General features: G+C 43.5%; 2 protein-coding genes across 5 annotated transcripts in view; both read right to left on the minus strand.

Moving 5' to 3' along the window:
* Positions 1-1,065: 1,065 nt before the first annotated feature.
* On the minus strand, positions 1,066-4,857 carry LOC307034153 (D-beta-hydroxybutyrate dehydrogenase, mitochondrial-like). Of its 2 annotated transcripts, XM_079672922.1 has the most exons (5): positions 4,416-4,857; positions 3,871-4,245; positions 2,932-3,084; positions 2,688-2,821; positions 1,066-1,977 (listed from the first exon to the last, which is right to left on the minus strand). In XM_079672922.1, exons 2-5 carry the CDS (start codon positions 4,223-4,225, stop codon positions 1,612-1,614), a joined length of 1,008 nt encoding a protein of 335 aa, XP_079529048.1. In that variant the 5' UTR covers positions 4,226-4,245; positions 4,416-4,857; the 3' UTR covers positions 1,066-1,611. The 2 variants fall into 2 exon arrangements, with proteins under 2 accessions (XP_079529048.1, XP_079529047.1); XM_079672921.1 differs by having other exon boundaries at positions 3,871-4,857.
* A 16,174-nt stretch (positions 4,858-21,031) lies between these two features.
* LOC307031177 (inositol polyphosphate-4-phosphatase type I A-like) overlaps positions 21,032-22,841 on the minus strand; it is a 46,290-nt gene continuing 44,480 nt past the window's right edge. For all 3 annotated transcript variants that reach the window (XM_079668043.1, XM_079668044.1, XM_079668049.1), the window contains one exon: positions 21,032-22,286. In XM_079668043.1, the coding sequence (XP_079524169.1) occupies positions 22,154-22,286 (133 nt within the window). In that variant the 3' untranslated portion in view covers positions 21,032-22,153. The remainder of the gene's footprint in view (positions 22,287-22,841) is intronic.

Here is a 22,841-nt window from a genome sequence, read left to right on the forward strand (position 1 = left end):
GTGAAAAGAAACTGCTAGGCCTATACTGATTCTGGATATTATTTTGCTAAGTTTTTTGTTCCCGAATTAAAGTTTAAATGCCTGTTTAAAGGGGACTTATTCAAAGGGGCTCCAGGTTTAAGCCTAAATGTTACAAGATATATAGCAAAGATAAGTTGATTATTTTGATTTCATATGTATTTATTTGATTATATTATTTATTTTCAAGGCAACATATTCATTTTTATTGAGTGATTTAAGTTAAAATTAAGAAAATGCCTGAGAATTAGATGTTCAAATTAAGGAGATGAAATAAAGTTATTTTCATTCAATAATCAGTTACGTTTTACGTGTGAAGGATCATCAGCACGTATGAGTGAGGGGGTACTCATGGTATGACAAAAGGCTCAGGGGGTACACAAGACAAAAAAGGTTGGGAACCACTGGCATAGAAGACTCGGACAATCATGTCATCTCGATTTTAATTAACCCTGTGAAGAGTTCTACTCGGTTCTCTTCCATGATTTGGAAACATTGGCGCAATAGCCTATACAGACAGTGAGCATGTGTGGCTGGCTGTGATTGGTCTGATTTTATGTTTTTGATCTGTTTGTTTTGATCGGTTTTGTGTTTAGCTTTTTATCTTATTTATTGATGTGTGTATTGTCTTTTTATATGTGATATGGACCTTGAGTCTGAAATAAAGATTGAATTGAATTTCTCAGACCCTACCCATTTAAAAAGTTGACCTTCATTTGGACAGGGTTATCTCTACTACACACATGAAAAGTTTGGTGACTGTATCTTGTACGGTTTCAACACACAACTCGTAAGGTGACAACAAAATAACAATGCTAACCTGTTAAATGTCAATAATACTAATGAAATGTTCTCCAACGTGTTATCTATGAATAGGCGCTTTCACACCAAGTACTTTTTTCGTACTTAGTTCATGAGAACTAAGTTAATCTGATGAACTAAAGAGCAGATCGCGTTCAGTCCTTGGTTATTCAAATATGATTCATTGTATCTGAGTTTTCATGCGGAAGATTGTGAATGCCAGACAAATAAATGAGAAGGCTTGCCTGATTTTCAACATTTAAGTTTATTTTCAACTCAATTCAACAATTCATAATCATTCGAAACATTTTTGACTCTGTACTTTATTCCCAAGAGTCTCAACATTTCAACTTTCGACTTCTTTCTCTTTTCTAACACTGAAATCTCTTCCTAACTTTATATACAAAAGTCTTCAGTTTACTGGAAATATATAAATACAAGCAAAGTCTTTACAAGTGTCTTTGTATAAATAACCATCCCGATGGCTTATTATGTATACTGGTAGTAGACCTGAAAGTCACAAACTCTGGCTCTAAATGGTTTATCTTGAACTTAAAACGACCTTTTTGGCCCCTCTGACTTCTTAAAGATCAACTGAGGTGAAACACAGACACTGTTTATGTTTTAAATGACACACAAAAGTCCCACAAAAGATGGCGATTATATACTATATTCCACTAGGGGGGTGAGAAAATACAACCAGCTGATGGATACACAGAAAAGGCTCAGCTGTGAATGAACACAAGATCACAGAAAACATAAAAGACTGTACAAAATGAAGAGAGATTCTTCTTATTTAGCGTAGAGCAATGCTTTTCTCTTGCCGTACATGGGGCTGAGCGAGAACACGGCGTCGGTGAGGAAGGTGGGGAGGAAGGGGAAGAGCTGGAAGAAGAGCATGTCCACCGTGGAGACCAGCAAGTATCTGTACTTTGGCCGTGAGGACGTGACGGCGTGCAGCATGGCGTCGATCACCATGTTGGCGTCTTTAAATCCCCCCTTGCACGTGGACATGAAGTACTCGTTGGCCAGCTCCATGTACTGCAGGTTGAAGATCTGCTTACACTCCCCGTCTAATTTCTCCCAAATATCCAAACCGGTTTTCATCTTCAGGATGTTGGTGGCCTGGCCGAAGTTACCCGGCTGGATGATGCTGACCTGAACAAATTAAGAATATGTAACATCAAGATATCTGCTTTTAGGTGAGGGTCATATTTAAGTTTAATACTATTAAAAGTTGGGGAAAAAAAATCATTCAGTGGCCTAAATGTAATCCAAAAATGTGTCTTGTCAATAGTCATACAGGTTACATTTTAAATCTATTTTATTTTACAAAGGTCTATGGTTGGCATATTATTGTGTCCCATTATTTTAACTTACATTTTTATGGAATTGTAGATATTTTAAACTATTATTAAATATATTTATTATATTTGTATAAATTAAATGTATTTATTATTATTATTATTATTATTGTTACATAGTTTTAAAAAATAGGAATATATGCTATTAAATGTTTTCTGATTTATTAAAAAAGAAATGTATTGTTTGATTGCTTCTTTTTTGTAACTATAGCATCTAAAGTGGGCATAATAGAATACAGTTTCAATCTTGAACCACCAAATATTATCACAATTTGGTGTACATTAAAACATTGGCATCAATAGTTGTAACCCGAATCTTTTATTTGCTGGTGATAAAACATTTTAAACATAAAATAAGCCAAAGACATACAGAGTGGAAAGTGTGCCATCCTACCCCAGTATCCCCTACGGCACTGCCATTCATTAATGCTTGTTTTATACTGAATTGAGAAATAATCTCCCTATCCCAGACTTCCCTATCATTTTACAGAAACATAACATTACCTTCACTCCAAAACTGGCCATTTCGACCCGCAGACAGTCTGCAAACGCCTCCAGGCCTCTCTTGGACACGCTGTAAGCCCCCATGTTCAGGCAGTTAAAGAAAGCAAAGATGCTGGACATGAAGACCATCCGACCTGAAACAGAAAACGTTTACTTCACAATAGTATACGTGCAAACTGTTCAGGGTAATAGATATAAGAATGTGAGGTTAAGTTGATATGTAGGTCATTTTTTTTAAGCTTACCTTTAGCAGCACGAACCAAAGGTAGGAACGCAGAAGAAACCCGGATTGAGCCGAACAGATTGACGTCGATCATTCGTTGGAAATCTTCGATGGAGCTCCATTCAATCTCTGCCCAGTCCGTGATTCCAGCGTTGTTCACGACCGCCCACAGGCCTGAGGGAGAATCAACGTTATGGTTCAGAAAGAGACGATTTGAGGACTTAAATGCGTGTATTGTGCATATGTTTTATTGAGCATTTATTTGAAACCAGTTGACGTGCAACCATGATGATCATTCAAAAGATAATGTCCCTTCAGGACACGTTTTGATCAAGTTGTTCAAAACGTGTCCTGAAGGGACATGATCCTCGTGGTTGTGGACATATCATTTGCATGGTCGCATCACTGCCATGAAAGGAAGGACTCAAGAGAAAATACTATATCAAAATGACACTAAAAGCCCTGAATCAGAAATAAGACTCTCAAAGAGTTACTCATAACTCATTGAATTAATATATACTAGGGAAAAAAACAAAAAAATTGTTTATGAATGACAACAAATGTGGTTAATCGTAAAAAAGGAAGTCCTAGTTTTATGTCATATTTTTTTGTTTAAGAAAGTAGGCCCCTCCCCTATTTCTGTTGAGCAGAATTGAGCTTCCATACACATCACATCTGGAGAAGGGTAATAAAAAAGACAATAAGGAAGTAAAAAATGAATTATTTGATAATCCATCATTTCCCTGTGACCTAAGAATTTCACCGGCATAACTACACTGTAGCTATTGTATGTTCGTATGACAAAATAAAGAACCTTGAACCTTGATTTAAATATAAAACAAGGCCAATTGAAGACAAAATTATACAATATTTTGTCATTTTCTATCTTTTTTGCTGAGTTTGCTCCCATACACATCCAGCTTCAAACAGTGTAATATGTTTTGAGTTTAATAACCTCACCTTTGTCTGGTAGGTTCTGCAGGACCATCTTCTTCGCTTGCTGCACCTCTTCATTGCTGGTGACGTCCAGTTTGAGGACTTTCAGATTACTGGAGCTTTTTTCAGCCAGACTCTGGGCGCCCGGTCCTTCTGGAGCCAGGCACCCTGCGAACACCACAAACCCTTTGTCGTCCAAAACGCGAGCCAGCTGGTGCCCGAAGCCACTGTCGCAGCCCGTTATCAGCACTGCGGAGCCGTAACCGTCCTGAACATGGCTGCGGCGGTGGCGGGAAACCAGCTTGGCGAGGGCGAAGAGGAGGGCGACGGAGATGGAAGCGATGCCAATGATCTGGCCGATAACGAAAATTGAGTTCATCCTGGCGAAGTGTCTGGAGACTGAATGACAGAACTGACTGCACACTTTATATCCCAGTTTATATCCTCATCAAATGTGTGAGGCTGGACCAAATACAATTTGTTCAGGTTTGCATGTGATTTGAAAGATACTTCTGTTGTCGGAGGAGTGGTGATGTGTTTAGTTATTCAATGTTATTTGTCATACTTACGCAAACGGCGCCATGCACTTCTGCATGACCTCTTCCTGCTGTGCTACGAGGGGCGGACTGGCCATTGGGAATACCGGGAGTTTTCCCGGTAGGCCGGTGCTGTGCGTGGGCCGGCAAAATAAAAAATAATAATAATAATATTATAAATCCTACCGGCCCACATTTGTAAGTGTTCCGGCCACTCCCTGGGGGGTGGGCTGGGCCGTTTTGATAGGATACCTATGTTCTATCTGTCAGATAGTTTCACTTTCACACATCAGGCCCGTAGCAGCTGTCATTGCGCAGTGAACGATCAGGAGTGAGTGACTGAGAGACCTAGCTGGCAGTCGTTTACAGATGGATAAACAAGCTCCAAAGCGTAACGGCGTTTTTATATAGTTTGTGTCTACAGTATACAGTATTTTAGCGAGCCCTGGGTTCAGAGGGAGGGGCTTGCATAGGGAGGGGGGGGGGGGGGGGGGGGTTCAGGGGGAGTGGCTGCACCCGTAGGATAGAAAAGGGGGAAGTGACGTCTGAATCAGAGGTCGTGCTGCTGTGGCGAAGAACGTGTTGCCCACATTCTGTTACTGAGTTTAGGCTAGTTAGCTTGCAGGTTTATTGTTTTGGGTGCAGTCACTTTTGCCTCCACTTGCTGTTCAAATAAATGTTGAAAGAAAAAGTAAATCTGTTTACAGTTCCGTTTCATATGGGTGTTGAGAGATGTATCCATAGATTCAGTCCCTAATGTTGCTCTCAAAGTGCACCAGATTGATGCATCTAACTTCAACATAAAAAAAAAAAAATCTTCCCGGGGGAGCATGCCCCCTGACCCCCCTAGAGGAGGTGAGGTCCACCACCTGCCCACACCCCCTGTTAAATTGTCTTACCCATATTGAGGATGCTTCCTACACCCATGTTTTATTCCATGTGTCAAGTCAGGCAAATTGGGTCCAAATGTTATTGCATCAATGATCTGTTAACATTCAAATCACTAAATATATGCTGTAACTATTTAGCTCTAGGCAACTCAAGGGCTCAGGTAATGTGATTACTATATGAATAATGGTCCAAAATAACATTAAATGTATAGGGGTTTTTGTTAAGTAACATACTTTCGTCGCCGGCCGGCTGATACATGACGTGCATTAAGTGGGCCTGTCTGTCAATTAATCCGCGGGCCACTTTTCCCCCCCAGTCCGCCCCTGGCTGAGGTTGTAGGGAAACAAAGTCTGGCACAAACATTTACAAAGTAGTGTCAAGTTAAATGTATACAGTTCCTCTAACAAACCTACTGCACAATTAGGATAACAAATAAAAAAGTTTGACTTTAAGACAATGTATGTTGATGTTCATTATTGTCTAAGTTGTATATTCACATAGGCTATCTTCTTGTTATAAAAGCTTGAAAGCAGCCAGAACCAGGCAAATTACTTGTATTTGTATCTCTGTTAAATCGAGCAACACAATTGTTTACGGTGTTTCTAGCTGAAAGTGTATTTTGAGAAATGATGGCAGGGAAACTCTCAGAAACCTCATTACGTAGCCTTGGAGTCTACACAAGCCCTGAAGCAGTTTTACAGGAAAACAAACAGTCATTGAGTCAAGTTTAACGACAAAAGGCTCAAAACACTGCCTCTTTGTACAATCGCCACACACTGATATTTATAGATCCTTCTTCGGAAGTCATTTCCCTGTAGTCAGACACACAGACACCAGGCTTTGGGGTGATTCCTTGAAATCCCCTTAAATATTTCCAATAAAAAACAGGGTGGTTTTTAGTTTCTTGTAACCACGGCAGCAGGTGATTTCCTTATTAATCTCGGTCACCACAAATCCTGTGATGTAGCTCAGGGGTTCGTGGAAGTCTCACTTGTATCAAAGAAAAGCTGCCCACTATCATCATCATGAATTAAACAACTCAGAAGGCAACAAAACAACAAGATCTGCTAACTAGTTAACAAGACATGTGACCTACTGAAAAGCCTGCTTTTGAGGAGAAAATATATCTTTTAGTAGTTTTTCATACAGACTTTGTATACACTATCCATCTAATTCGGACAGAGTAGATACAACCTCTAAGAGCCCCACTAAGGTTGCAAACATGCACATAGGAGTATCAAAATATATAACTGTGGAACACTACAAGCTTTTAGTCCCAATAAGAGTGAGAAATATACAAAATAACAATTTGCTGAGGGCCGTATAAGGGCGGCTACTATTTCAGGGAAGTTAATCAAAGTTTTCCTGGCATGAACAGACTCTAGCAAGTGATTCTGCTTCCACCAGTTTGTCTCAAATGACTATATAAACTTTATTTGCAGACTTGAATTTAAATATTCTGTATGTTCTCTTTGGTTTTTATGTCAAGCAAAAAATATTAACAATAGATATATTTTGCATAGTGGGATGCCAAATTGGGAACAACTCTAACCTCCTGTTGTTGGCTTCTTTCTCAGACCCTACCCATTTAAAAAGTTGACCTTCATTTTGACAGGGTTATCTCTACTACACACATGAAAAGTTTGGTGACTGTATCTTGTACGGTTTCAACACACAACTCGTAAGGTGACAACAAAATAACAATGCTAACCTGTTAATAATCTCAATAATACTAATTAAATGTTCTCCAACGTGTTATCTAGCAATAGGCGCTTTCATGAGAACTTAGTTCATCAGAACTAATGAACTAAAGAGCAGATCGCGTTCACACTGGAATAAATCCCTGAGGGAGGATTAGTCAAATGAAGCCGCTGACGTCACTTCTTCTTCTTCTGCTGCTGCTGCTGCTTTGGGTTTACTGGCAGGCCGCAAACAACTTCATGGCGTATACTGTCACCGGAAGTCCCCGGAGTCAGGGACTGAAGCCTTCCGAGTAAATCACCAGAACGCCGACACCTCCTCATCTCCACCACTCCCACGTTTTATTTTGTGTTGCCATAAGTTAGTCTCTCTCTATTTGTGCGCTGGGCTAATGCTGATAATGTTAATGCAAGCAATTAAAATGGCGGCTTCACAAAACTTTTCAGAGTTTTACGGGGCATGGTTTGCAATCCGCCCAGCCAATCAGAATTGGGAACCTTTTTCTCCCATGAAAGCGCCTTATGCTTATTATTAAGTGTTTGGTGACCCTTTTTTTTTTTTAAAACCCCCTTACATTTTTCTCGACAGAGGACTATTTTCTCCGTGTTTAACTAAGGACCATAGACAGCTTTCGAATAGACCGCTGTAAATACTTTTTTAACTGAATGACCGTATGCAGTGATAGCTCCAGGCTCCCAGACAGTCTGCTTTACGACAGACATGAAAGGAAATAAATGAATACATGGCATTATACAGAAGGGGTCAGTGAGGGTAGAGCACCTCGGGTTAACTTTAGTTGACTTAATGTTGCTGTTTGACACTTTTATTTTGATACTAAATATACTCTTCCAATATTAGAGTAGCACATGATAACAAAGGCCCAACTGTAGCTGTGTACATGACAGGATGTATGATTACCTAGAAGAGCGTCAGGACTGTTCTATTTCGTACCTACTGACCGCCAGAGGTGGTGCTTTAGCACTGGATATATCCATCGCATGCATGCGCATTTCGAGTACCAATAACAATAACAACAAAGTAACCTGTGACCCACGTGACACCGGCTGCACGAGAGTACCGCGGCTACATTCTTGTAGCTGACAGCGTTCAGGTTTGAACGTTTGATATGAGGGATTTCTCTGCATGCATACTAGACTCCTAGCAGTAGGATGGGTAAATGCAGAGAACAATCTTCACTGTGTGTGCTGTGTGCTCTGCATGTGTGGCCATTAAGAGGATTTCATCCTCCCAATATTATATTATCTAGTGTGCAGCCGTTTGGCTGAAACTTTTAAGCACCGGCCACAGTTACTACTGTAAAGGCAGCCAGTGGCTCAGTCTGTAGGGACTTGGTCTTTGAACCGAAGGGTCGCCGGTTCACGGCCTGATCGGACCAACAAAATAAAAAGATGGAGTGAGCTGGTAGCTGGAGAGGTGCCAGTTCATCTCCAAGGCCACTGCCGAGGTGCCCTTGAGCAAGGCACCTAACCTCGAAACTGTTGGGTGCCGGGTACCTGGCAGCCTCTCTCCTCCGCCACCTCTCCTATCTGCATATGGTTGTGTGTGCATGTATATCCTCTGTGTTTGTGCATGTATAACATCCCCTGTGTGTGTAATGTGTGTAAACACAACAGAGTGGGGAAAGACATTTCCCTGTAAGGGATTAATAAGGTGTATCTTCTTCTTCTTCTTCTTCTTATAACTACTGTTCTAAGCCGTGTAAGTACTGGCCATAGTTACTACTGGCCATAGTTAGTACTGTAACAACGGCTCTGTGCTGTTCTCTTCTTTAGAAGCTAGTTATCTGGTCTTAAACATTTGTGTTATTTGACCTGATCTCGCTTGATTGTTAGCGGCAGCCGCTTGGCTAATGCCTTGCATGTACTGGGCAGTGCTCTTGCTCTTGCTTCCGCTCCCTGTAACGTATTGCTCTGATTGTTCGAAGCGGCCGCTTGGCTAACATCTGGCGTGTTCTGTTGAGCTTCATTGTTTAACTCATCCAGTGAAGGCATTGTTTTTTGTCCCCGCTTCTGGTAGCCGCCTGGCTAAGCTGCCCCGTTAAGCTTCTTTATTTAATCCAGCTAGGTGAAGGCAGTGCTCTCGGTCCCTCTGCCGTTAACGTGGGTGTAGTTACATCCCTCCCTGTGTCCGGCGAGTAGGAGCACTGCTCTACTCTTTCCTTTCCGCAGGTAGCTGGTGAAGGCTGTGTTCTCGCACCCGCTCCCGGGTACGCTGCACCTGGCATTCGATATGAACTCTACCAGTGAAGGCAGTGTTCTCGGCCTAACCCTAACATGTCACCCACTGACACATTACAAAATGTTTTAGGGTTTAACCCTAACCCTAACATGTCAGTGGGTGACATGTTAGGGTTAGGGTTAAACCTGACTGGTTTTCGGACCCCCCCAATAAAGCAAAAATGCACGTTTCAGAGTGGCCTTTTATTGTGGCCAGCCTAAGGCACACCTGTGCAATAATCATGCTGTCTAATCAGCATCTTGATATGCCACACCTGTGAGGTGGGATGGATTATCTCGGCAAAGGAGAAGTGCTCACTATCACAGATTTTTTCAGATTTGTGAACAATATTTGAGAGAAATGGTTATTTTGTGTATATAGAAAATGTTTTAGATCTTTGAGTTCATCTCATGAAAAATGGGAGCAAAAACAAAAGTATTGCGTTTATATTTTTGTTCAGTGTACTTTCGGCGCTCTCGCTAACTCCCCTATCTTTTCAGGCGGAGCCGAGGACCCGACCAGCACCTGCCAGACGAAATTCCAATCAATACGGTTTAATCAGTTAATAAATACTACCTCAATAATTAGTATAAATGATGTGCAAATATGTACTGTGCAATCACGCTAATAAAGTGCAAACTGTTAACTAAAGTGCTGAGTTACAAGGCCCCAAGCCGTCAGTCCACAGTGACGAAGTTACCTTACCAATGTGGGGGCTACTAGCTTGCCGCCTGGCCCTCCTTCGGTTGCCACACCTCTGCTTGAGGAGGCCATGTCGCAAGCGGCTTTGGCTAAACCTCTTCTATGAAGGGGAGGGGGGGGCCCCGCTCACCCCCGAGGAGGCCTCCCACTCCTCAGATCTCTCTGCAGGGCACGGAGGACGCCTCCATGGCAGCCATTATTCGTGCGGCCCTGGTACGCTTGCAGCTTCAGGTTCCGCAGGCCGACTCGGCCCAGGCTAGCGCCTAGGGATGGGTATCGTTAAGGTTTTAACGGTACTACTGTAAGGGAAACTTCTGAAACAATGGAGAGTCAGGACTCAGAGAGACACGAGGAGAGTTGGAGCTTTGATGTCAAACACTGATGGTTTATTTGGAGTTACGGCCGGAGAATTGACAAACCAATTCTGAAGAACTTCTTCTGCAGCTCGAGGTTTTAACTAGTTTGGAGTGTAATAATCAACATTCTTCATCAGTGAGACTAAACAAAGATGGACCCTAAATCTAACTAGAGCTCTCGTCCATGGAAAAGAATGCGCGCCAGGGATCCTTCGTCCCTGAACAGTAAATTACCTCATGGCGGCTTGTGCTCTGTCACAGACTGGACACAACAATGCGCCCAAGTTGCCCCTCCTTAAGAGAGATAGCAGCTATACCCAAGCTGCGCCTCCTTAAGAGAGATAGCAGCTATACCCAAGCAGCCCCTCCTTAAGAGAAATAGCAGCTATACCCAAGGCCGTAGAACTATGCCATGGGAAAGGAGACAGTGAGAGGAGAAAATGATGAACTGTGTCCAAGGTTGAATACCTAGGCAAATTATTTCCCTAACAACTACTACTTTTATCGATACCGCTTATCGGTCCGGCCTTTTAAAAGGTACTCTTATTGCTTCTTTTGGAGAAAAAATAAGGTAAACTAACTAAACAAATTGTGAACAAAACTAACATTGCTTTTTATTTACATTAAATACATAATATTTCACATCAAAAGAAACAACAAAGTTTTAAAAATTGTATTAAATAATCTGATGACAGAACAGTAAACAGAATAGCTGAAACTTTAACAAACTAAATAACTCAGTTACCTCTAATCATTAACCTATGTTTTTATAACTGAGTTAACTCTGTGTGTTGCTTCTAGCATACATAACACCTGACGTGGAAACGTTACTCGTGGATGGGGCTACAGAGCTACTAGAAAGACAGTCGAACACGGTGCATTCCTCCGTTTGAATGTGGAGCACCTTTGCTACATATTTAGAGAAATTGCTCGTGTTACCGCCCTTACATGCTAAACTCTTATTGCACTTTTGGTAACAAGCATTGTCCACATCGAGACGGGTACAGTTAAACCACACCTCGGAGCGCGTTCTCTCCACCATCTCGTCCGTGTGTGTGTTGCTGCATGTAGCAGCTGTGTGTGTGTAAACTGCCCCGCCCCCTCGCACACAGACGGGAGAGAGATCCAAAATACTAAAGATCATCATAGACGCATTTTGCAGTCTTTTTGCATGTCAGAAACAGAGTTGGCGACACTAAAACTGCAATATAATGTTTGTGTAGCAATAATACACATGACATATTTTTTACATGTCTCCAGTACGGTTTGGTTAGGCGTCTTGATTCCAAATTACAGGAAAGACATTTCAGACTTTATTGGAAGAACTGTTTTAGGAAGGCCAATTCCTGCGCCCAACTTAAGTGTGGACAACGTTGGTAAATGTTACATAAAGTTGTAGAATAAATGGAGCTTGATAACAATGATATACATTTGTTCAACTTTTTTGGTCTTCATGTAACAGGGACAGTTATGTCTCATTTGTATATAATATATTATGTAAATATGTCTATATAATTACACAAAATCTGTGTTTATTCTTGTTTCATCTTGTGTTAATACCTGACGCAGTAGGACTCACATCAGTATGTGGAACTATAATTTTAGCGTGTACCCCTACGTTCCTTATGTATGTGACACTGTTCCCCTTTTTTTCGCGGGGTTCATGCATCGTTCTCCCCTTTTGATACTGATCTCTGTGGGAGAGGTAGGCGGCTCTTCAGCCAGAAGCAATTTCCGTGTTTTAGTGTCGACTTTATGCAATTTAAGTTACTTTTTATTACTTATTTTTGTTGTAGTGTCTCACGGGTGTTCACAATGTATTTCTGTGTTGTTTAATTTGTATAGGGGCACGTTAAAGAGAGTACTGACTGGAGAAATGTTTTCTTTCTGTCGCTGTTTCGTCTGGTATGTTGTGTTACTTTTTACGTTATGCCCTTTTTGATACTGATCTCTGTGGGAGAGGGGCACGTTAAAGAGAGTACTGACTGGAGAAATGTTTTCTTTCTGTCGCTGTTTCGTCAGGAGTGAAAATAAATGTACATCCTGAATGAAGCTACACGTCTGGGTCGTCGTCTTTCTACACAACACAACGCAGAGTCAGACACAGCCGGTTACACTTGGTGCCGTGACGACCCGTTGTATCCGCGACCAGCGCCGTCTGGTCCCCGGGGTAAAGCTGCTGCCCACCGGCGGGAAGAAGGAAAGACTGGAGTGTGTGTTTTTTTTTTCCTCTTTTTTTTTTTTTTTTTTTCCCCCTCTCTTGCTGCGACGGCAGGTGCGTTAAAGGGACAGTGTACATATTCAAATTGAGAGATGCACTGAGTCTGAGAGGACACTTACCACTGAGTATATCTGTCTATCTGTGTTTTATCATTTTATTTTATTTTAGTGTTTTATCTCTTGTGGGTGGCTTTAAACTGTGTTTTGATTGCTTTGTGGGATTTTTTTGTTGTTGTCATTAACAATATGGATGTTAGTGGGCATGATGTCACATTTGGGTTGGGGAGGGGCCAGCGACTTAAAGGTAGTGAAAGATTTGGGTTCGCTAGTGATTTCAACCCGACATTAACACCTGCTGCAAGCTCCACACCTATTATGCAGCCAGACCGTAAACTTACACAAGTAGTATCTGTTGAAGCTTTTGGGGAAATGATAACAAGTTTGGCTAAACAGATAGGTGAGAACATATCAAGCACCATGCACCAGCCCAGTGCTGCCCAGCCTCAGTCTCCCACCAATCCACACCCGTCCCACCAGGCTGATTTGTCTCAATTGAAGGTTGTGGTGCAGTCAGACACCAAGGCTCCGCCTTACTTCAGGGGTGATCGTGCTGATGTATTTTCTATTCATGAATGGGAGGACATGATGAGATGTTACCTGAATAGAGTGAAATGTGACACTCACGTAGAAAGGTTTGATCTGATTATGTCAAGACTAACAGGTAAAGCCAGGGATGTGGTGAAAGTGTCAATCCGCAGCCGACCTGACTTGAGTGCGACCGACCTGCCCACAGCTGTGTTTGACATATTAAAGGGTAACTTTAGTGAGCTGTCATACTCTAACTTGCCCATGAAAGATTTTTACGGCACTGTTCCACGTGCTGGTGAAAGTGCTATGGACTATTGGATACGCCTTAACAAGTCAATAGATGCTGCGGACGAGTGCCTCCGGAGGCGAGGTAAATGTGTAGATGACCCCAGTGCAGAAGTGGTCTTGATGTTCATTAATCACTGTCCTGACCCCAGTCTCGCCATATCATTCCAACTGAAGGCACCTGAGCGGTGGACCACGGCTGAGGTTCAGGAGCGTCTGGACGCCCATATGAGAAATGTGAGAAAAACAGCAGCGCAGTCTCATAATGTGGTGGGTCTGTCAGTTTATAGTCAGAGCCCTGTGACTGATTCTTTTCGCCCTGTCAATCTGGGGATGTCTCAGGCCTCATTAGCGCACCAACCAGACCCCCCTCCCAACTCTCTACCGGCCACTGCCCTTGCTTACGGTCAGCCTCAGCCAGACCATGCTAGGGTGAGTCCCCAAGTGTCCCCCTTATCCCTGCCTCTCTCTGCTGTCTCTGACCCAGCCCCTACCACCGTCAACCCACCTACTACCGACGCTGGTGTTCAACAGGTAGTTGCAATGTTTGACAGAGTTCTGGCTATGTGCAACGCTTCCCTTACAACCAGTCAAAGGCCAGACTACCATCAGCCAGGTAACCACCAACAAGCCCACCGTCAGAATGGTCAGCCAGGCAACCACCAACAAGTCCACCGTCAGAATGGTCGACCCCGTTACCAGCAGGCATCTGAGTCCTTTCCATGCAAGGTTTGTGGCTCCAGGGACCATTCAACCCATGCACACTGCAGGCTTTACAGATTATGCCTTAACTGCTTCAGTCCTGGTCACATAAGAAATCAGTGCCCACAGGCCTCTCCTTCCTCAGCCATGCCACCTTCTCCCTCCAATGCTGGTTTAAACTAGCCCGCCCGTGCAGTGAGAGGGATAGCATGGGCGGCACTAGTGACACCCTCAGTGAGGAAAATGACTTAAGATCAACATATGTGAACTGCTGTAGTAATCTTCCTGATGACAAAACTGTGATTGCTGTGGGTTCACATAGAGTTGAAGGAGCCAATGACTTGTTTTATACCCCAGTGTTAGTAGGGGGTCAGTCAACTTTAAGGGGGATGCTTGATTCAGGGAGCATGTCATGCACACTCAGCGAAGAGGCAGAGTCCAATCTTAGAGCTGCTGGTGTCCTCCCTTGTCCTCAGCCTGTGCCAGAGAAGGTGGTCCTAGTTGGCTGTGGTGGCCTTATGACACAACCCAGATGTATCTATGACCTGGAGATTGAGGTTTACGGTTCTAAATTCATTGTGCCAACTTTCCTTGTCCCAGGGCAGAGAGACGAACTCATTATTGGTAGCAACGTCATCAGGCCCATATTACAGAGGATGAAGTCTGATGAGAAGTACTGGGAGCTCATCCAGTCCAACACCTCAGACCCCGACTGTGAGCAGTTTCTTCAGTTGCTCAGCTGCATCACTCGTTGGTCTGGTCCTGAACTGCCTGACAAGGTTGGCACGGTCAAGCTACGGCAAGCTATCACTCTAGCACCACAGAAGGAGTATCTGGTGTGGGGAAAGCTACCTGGCAGTGTTCCTGTGTCCCCTGGGAGCACTGTCATTGTGGAGCCCACCTCCTCCCGTTCAGCCCCCAAAGACATTATTGTGGGACGGGTTGTGGCACCCATGTGGGGAGATCGTTGGGTCCCTATGAAGGTCCTTAACCCAACCAAGAGTCCCGTGACACTACGCCGCAATGCTAAAGTGGCCGATGTGTTTACTTGTGTCGCGATGGAAGACCTTCCCCTCTCTCAGGGTGTGAATAGGCCACAGACCAGTCAGGCAGCTGACCCTCCTCCCAACTCAGATGCCAGCTCTACCCACACTCAGCAGCTTAAAGACTGTGGATTGGCAGACATCGACCTCGAAGGCTGTGCGGTGTCAGATGAATGGAAAAAGAGACTCTCTGAACTGTTGCTCACTTACCAGGATGTCTTCTCCAAAGACAAGCTGGACTGTGGGGAAGCGAAAGAGTTCGTCCACCGGATTCATCTCACTGATGATCACCCCTTCAGGCTACCCTATCGCCGTGTCCCTCCAGCACACTATCACAAACTGAGAGAGGTGCTGTCTGAGATGGAGTTGAAAGGCATCATCAGTAAATCAGTCAGTGAGTATGCATCGCCGCTGGTCCTTGTCTGGAAGAAGTCAGGAGAGTTAAGGATCTGCACTGACTTTCGCTGGCTTAATGCCAAGACCGTCAAGGACGCCCACCCGCTGCCTCACCAGGCCGACTGTCTTGCTGCCCTTGGTGGAAACGCCTTTTTCAGCACCATGGATCTCACATCGGGGTTCTACAACATCCCCCTCCATGAGTCTGACAGGAAGTACTCGGCATTCACAACACCCTTAGGCCTGTATGAGTACAACAGACTTCCCCAAGGTCTTTGCAACAGTCCCGCGTCCTTTATGCGGATGATGATGAGTGTGTTTGGTGATTTGAACTTCTCCAGCCTCCTCTGTTATTTGGACGACCTGCTTGTCTTTGCTCCATCCGAGGAGGAAGCCCTGAAACGGCTGGAGACTGTCTTCTCGCGGCTCAGAGCCAACAACCTGAAGCTGTCTCAGAAGAAGTGCTACTTCCTTCGCAGGACTGTGGGGTTTCTGGGTCACGTGATAGACAGCAGTGGCGTCTCAGTCGACCAAGAGAAGGTGAGGGTCATCTCAGCTTTCGGGAAGGAGGATCTCATGAACGACGACGGTTGCACCCCATCTCAGCGGAAGGTCAGGTCTTTCCTCGGGATGGTGCTGTATTATCAACACTTCATTCCTGGCTGTTCTTCCATCGCAAAGCCACTCTACGCCTTAACTGCAGGGCAGAAGAGGAAAGCCAAGGGCTCTTTCGGTCGGAGAAGAGCTGGCACCTTTCGAGAACTGACTCCTCAGGATTGGACCCCTGCCTGTGAGAAGGCATTTGATGATCTGAGACACGCACTCCTCAACAGCGTGGTGCTGGCACACCCAGACTTTGATAGGCCTTTCATCCTCTCCACCGATGCTTCCCTTGATGGTCTGGGTGCTGTACTGTCCCAAATTTCTGCTGGTGAGGAGAAGGCAAGACCCATCGCCTTTGCAAGCAAAACTCTCAGTCGCAGCCAGCTCAATTATCCTGCACACAGACTGGAGTTCTTGGCTCTAAAGTGGGCGGTTTGTGAGAAGTTTAGCCACTGGCTCAAGGGTCACAGATTCACCGTCTGGTCAGATAACAATCCTCTCACATATATCATGACCAAGCCGAAACTTGACGCCTGTGAGCAGCGGTGGGTTGCTAAGTTGGCTCCGTATTCCTTCGAAATCAAACATATTCCCGGCAGGTTGAACGTGGTGGCGGATGCCCTCAGCAGAGACCCTTTCGTGAAACCTTTGAGGGAACGGTTGCTGCGTGAACCCTACTTGGAGCTACTGGACCAGGTCTGTGACGTCAGTGATGGGTCTGTGCAAGATGCCTTCCGCCTCACCTGCCAACCACAGTCACTGGAGGGTCCATCTCACTCTGACGCCATTGAAGGTTCAATGTCTGAGGATGAGGTCTCTTCTCTTCTTTCCTCCTTGGACGAGTGGGACTCTGCTCCTAGGGAGCGTGCAGCCTCCCTGGTTGATCACCTCACCACCTTTGAACCACCTGGCCAGGACACGTTGCATTCCCTATCTCTTTCTGAGCTGCAGTCACACCAGCAACAGGACCCAGTAATTTCCAGGGTCGCTCTCTATGTCGACAGGAAGCGCAGGCCTTCCAGACGGGAACGCTACAATGAGAGTCAGCCGACTCTGAGAGTCTTGAAGCAGTGGGATAAACTGACTCTTCTGAATGGCGTCCTCTACAGGGTCACGAAAGATCCCTTGACTAGACAGATGAGGTCCCAGTTCGTGGTGCCGGAGTCGCTAAAGGCAGATGCATTATCTGGTGTTCACGACCATGCTGGCCATCAAGGTCAGCCCCGCACACTGTCTCTGGCCCGCCAGCGTTTCTTCTGGTACGACATGGAGAAGGATGTCCGCAATCATGTGAAGCACTGCCACAGATGTGTTCTCAGCAAGACTCCTGAACCTTCCGCAAGAGCCCCACTGGAGAGCATTAAGACCTCTGCCCCTCTGGAGCTTGTGTGCATCGACTTCTGGTCAGCTGAAGACCGTCACAACAAGTCTGTGGATGTTCTTGTGATCACCGATCACTATACAAAGTTGGCACATGCTTTCCCCTGCCAGGATCAGACAGCTAAGAGAGTAGCCAAGAAGCTGTGGGACAACTTTTTCTGTGTTTATGGCTTCCCTCAGCGCCTTCATTCTGACCAGGGAGCAAACTTTGAAAGTGAGCTGATTGCTGAGCTCTTGCAGTTGTCAGGGGTTGACAAGTCCCACACCACACCTTACCACCCTATGGGGAACGGCGGCACAGAGAGGTTCAACCGCACCCTGGGCAACATGTTGAGGTCTCTACCACTTCGCTCCAAACAGAAGTGGCCGCAGATAATACAGACAATGACTTTCGTGTACAATTGCACTGTCCATGAGACCACTGGGTTCGCGCCCTTCTATTTGATGTTCGGGAGAATCCCAAGGCTGCCAGTGGACCTTCTGTTCAGGAATGTACTTCATGATGTGACTGTGTGTGACTACAATGCCTACGTGAAATCCCTCTTGGAAGACCTGCACTGTGCCATGGCACTGGCCCAGAAAAACTGCACAGCGGAGCAGAGACATCAGAGTGACCAGTATAACAAACGGGTCAGGGGCCAACCTCTGTCTGTCGGTGACCAGGTGCTGCTGGCGAACAAAGGCGCCAAGGGAAAATGCAAGCTTTCTGACAAGTGGATGCCTGTTGTGCACACTGTGGTGGCCTCAAAACCAGCCCTCCATATCTACCGGATCAGGGATCCAGAGGGACATGAGCGTGTTGTTCACCGAAACCTGCTGCTGCAAGTCAACTTCCTTCCGCTGGAGGAGGCCTCGGATGGTGAAGATGATGCTCCTGTGCCCGCACCTACCCCTAGCATGACCGATACCGCTCCGGCATCTGATTGGCATGGGACAGAGGTGTCCGAGTTAGACACAGCAGCTGCAACAGCTGGGCCATCCCTAGCTGGTTCCCTCTCGGATGTTGACGGGGAGGATGGCCGCACCGCCTCATGGGTCCTTGAGCAGTCCCCTTTTGATGACTCTGTTCATCCAGACCACCCACCACCTCCTTCTGTGTTGGTCACCCCCGTTTCTAGTGACCCTGCAACTGCTGTAGAGACCCCAATGGCTTTCCCAGCTCCTCTGCCACAACGGCCCCCTGCCAATAAGCGTCAAGCATCACATGTAGATGGCCAGGTTACCTCACGATTCGGCAGAGTCATTAGACCTGTGCGCCGCTTCATTGAGTCCATGGCACAACTTGAGTCCCTTCTTGAGGGTTGAGATAAGGCCGCGTGCTGTTATTAATGTGTGAAATGTGGCGTGTTAGCCATTATTTGTGCTCTGGTGATATACTGCTGTATTGAGCCTTTTTTTATTTTTCGCTCATCCACATCGTTTGGCCAGGGTGTGGGGTGTAAACTGCACCTCACCTTGTCTGTAGAGTACTGTGGGTTCTTGCTGGGCCCAAGCGAGTCCCTCATTCTCTTATCCTTTAGGTAGGAAGCTCTTATTGCTGTTTCATATGGTTTTGTTGCTTGTTGTAATGGCCAGTGTGTTTATATGTGGATTGATTTGCGACCCAGAATTTTGCATAATTCTAGCGGGGTGAGTGTAACAGGGACAGTTATGTCTCATTTGTATATAATATATTATGTAAATATGTCTATATAATTACACAAAATCTGTGTTTATTCTTGTTTCATCTTGTGTTAATACCTGACGCAGTAGGACTCACATCAGTATGTGGAACTATAATTTTAGCGTGTACCCCTACGTTCCTTATGTATGTGACACTGTTCCCCTTTTTTTCGCGGGGTTCATGCATCGTTCTCCCCTTTTGATACTGATCTCTGTGGGAGAGGTAGGCGGCTCTTCAGCCAGAAGCAATTTCCGTGTTTTAGTGTCGACTTTATGCAATTTAAGTTACTTTTTATTACTTATTTTTGTTGTAGTGTCTCACGGGTGTTCACAATGTATTTCTGTGTTGTTTAATTTGTATAGGGGCACGTTAAAGAGAGTACTGACTGGAGAAATGTTTTCTTTCTGTCGCTGTTTCGTCAGGTATGTTGTGTTACTTTTTACGTTATGCCCTTTTTGATACTGATCTCTGTGGGAGAGGGGCACGTTAAAGAGAGTACTGACTGGAGAAATGTTTTCTTTCTGTCGCTGTTTCGTCAGGAGTGAAAATAAATGTACATCCTGAATGAAGCTACACGTCTGGGTCGTCGTCTTTCTACACAACACAACGCAGAGTCAGACACAGCCGGTTACATTCAAAACGGTTAATAAGTATATTTTCTGAAAAAGGAGCTGAAGTCTTGTTAGCTTTCCTGTTGTTAGCTTGTTAGCTTAGCTCGCAAATGCTATGAAATTAAGAAAAACAGCTTCTGGCTTACTTACTGCTTTTGTGAAATTGTAGCGACTGAGTAGATTGTTTGGCTGTCATGGCTTGTAAAGATTTGTATGTATTGATGTAGGTAGTTATTTAATGTTATGTTGTTTCTCATACTTACGCAAACGGCGCCATGCATCAACTCGTCCTCCTGCGCTACGATCGGCTTTGGCTCGACATTGCTTTGGCGTGTAGGGAAACTAAGTCTGGCACAAGTTTCCTCTTACAAACATTTACAAATTAGTGTCAAGTTAAATATATACATTTACTCTAACAATCCTACTGCACATCAGGATAAATACAAATAAAACAGTGTGACTTTAAGACAATTAATGTTCTTCTTTCACACTCTTGTTACATAATAGCCCTAGAGGAACCAGAAGAAGTCATATTCCTTGTATTTGTACTTATACCTGGTAAATCAAGCTGATACTGTCGTCTAATAGAATACACAAACATGCTAATGTCAATACGTTTTGATCCGTATGCAGCGATAGCTCCAGGCTCCTGATGGAAGGAAATAAATGAATGAATATATGTCATCATACAGTAGGGGGGCAGTGAGGGTAGAGCACCTCAGTGTAACTTTACATGCCTTAATGTTCTTGTTTGACACTTTTACGTTTAAAACTATCGATTAGGTTTTATTATTAATCATTAGAAATACTTTTTTTTTAAGGCTAACAGATCCCATTTGAAATTGATGCAGGACATTGTAGTTAAACTTTAATTTGGGTGAAGTGACACCGCCCTGTTGGAGTTTTGGATGAATGGTTTATTTTTCAAAGTGATCTCAAAACGTTCTTTAGTTGGAGGCTTGATTAGGGATTTAAAAACGTTTCATGACAATACATTTTCATTTGCATATTGATTCAAAACATGAAAGTGAAAATAAATTGTTGCCAAGTAAAGCAAGATATAAGTTATTACTATCGATTTCAAACATATTTTATTTCCCCTAAAAATTGCAACTTTTCTGCCGGTAAGTAGAATTATTTATTTTAAATTCATTTAAAAAATCGTTCAGATCCCATAGAAATACAGCAAAGACAGTCAGCTGAAATCTGTTAAATTAATTAATATATAACAATGTCATATTCATTTGAAAAAACCCTCTAGACACAGAGAAACAATCCATTTTATATTTATTTCAGCAACATTCAAACCTTCACAGATGTCTTGAGAAGTTTTTAATATGAAATAAAATCCCCAAATACAGCACAGTATGTTTGAATGATGAAAATACAAGGAAATACAGAAATACATGTTTTTACGAGTGATCTGCAGGAGGATTGCCATCAAACAGTGTGGTTCACGGTACATTAGAATCATTTCCTTCACAGATAATTCACTAGTGAGGGAAGGGAAGGGCACGGGCGCCCTCGTGTGGTAAATAACCGGCAATGCAACTAAAAATGTGGAATAAATACTCCAAAAGTGATCAAAATGACTACAAATAAGCGTAAAAGTGCAAAACAAATGTTCCCCTTTGTCCTCAATTGAGAAAAATTTTGTAAAATAATTCAACTTTTTTGTATTTGTTGTTAAGATAACAGGTTGTCCTTTTCATAATAAAAGCAAACTCAAATGGCACAGAAGCCAAATATGAAGGCTGCCAACTCCATGACGATACTCTGAATTTCTCCAATACTTTACTAGTATTATATATTTTAGCTTTGTTTAAGGGATTTTTTCTACATTATTCTTAATATCAATCTTCTGTTATTCACTTTATACGTAGATACATTTCCTGTGGATTTACAACAGGGTCTAAATATCAAATTGCATGGTAACACATTGGCAGGCAATGAGAAGCGTACGAAAAACAACAAATGTGTCTAAATACTGTGGCTGGATAAGGGAAAACCGTTATTTTATACAATTGGATTCAGCCATGTGTGATAGTAATGATTTATCTGTTGATTTACAGTGTGTAGCATACATATAAATGCTCCATTATATCAGTGCTCGATCAGGGCTGAGGCAGTGCTGTTCATTTACATATTTATAATAACAAGAAATATAAACCTTCTGCTACCAGATTCTTGTATTCAGCGTGTTATGCATAATACGGCATCTAATACAGTACTTAAAAACAGTTCATATACTACGGTGGTAGAAATATAGTTACTGTTGATAAAAAGGTGTGAAACGGTAACCAGGTGACATAAACACGGTACTTTCAGTCTGATCTTCCCAAAACACAGCAGCCATATTGTCCCGTAATAATGCCGACTCCCTTTGGTGCGTTCAGGTCTCCACTTTCCCGAAGGTGCCGTCAGGAGGTCGGTAGTGTTTGGGGAAGGCTTTGAGTTGCAGCGAGTTAAAGGCGTACTTACGACACCCAACGTTCTTCACCGTGTTTTCCCGCCGGCAGCCCTCGCTGAGGAGACACAATGAGTGAGGGGAAAATCATAAATACAAATGATATGAAAAACTGTGAAATGATACTTACTTTGCTGCAGGGTTCTCTGATTATCAACAATCAATGAGTGTCTAGATAAAAGGAATAGTTCACCCACAAAATGGCCGCTTGTATGTCAGTTCCTCACACTGTTACATTCAATTACTGAAGATGTTTCTCTGGCATGCCAGGGTGAAAGAATAATAATTAAAAAAAGTGAGAACAATCTAAATGAATTGAAGTTAAACTTTGTTCGTTAAAAAAAAAAATATGTATCCATTTCTAAATCCTGAAATATAACCCAAGTCTCATTTATTTGTATGCTCAAATCTCTCAAATAAATGCACTTTGTTCATGAAAGAAAAAGGGATGTCTTTACGAAATGTTGCTTTTGTAAACGTGACACCCATTTACTTTCAATCATAATAATTGTTCAGATTCAGTATGACGAGGTGGGAGTAATTCATATATTAAATATATATACTAATAATAATGATTATTTTGGTGGTGAAGTATTAAGTAACAAAAGTGTTT

The sequence above is a fragment of the Notothenia rossii genome, assembly GCF_949606895.1.
Source record: "Notothenia rossii genome assembly, chromosome: 3".
Lineage (NCBI taxonomy): Eukaryota > Metazoa > Chordata > Actinopteri > Perciformes > Nototheniidae > Notothenia > Notothenia rossii.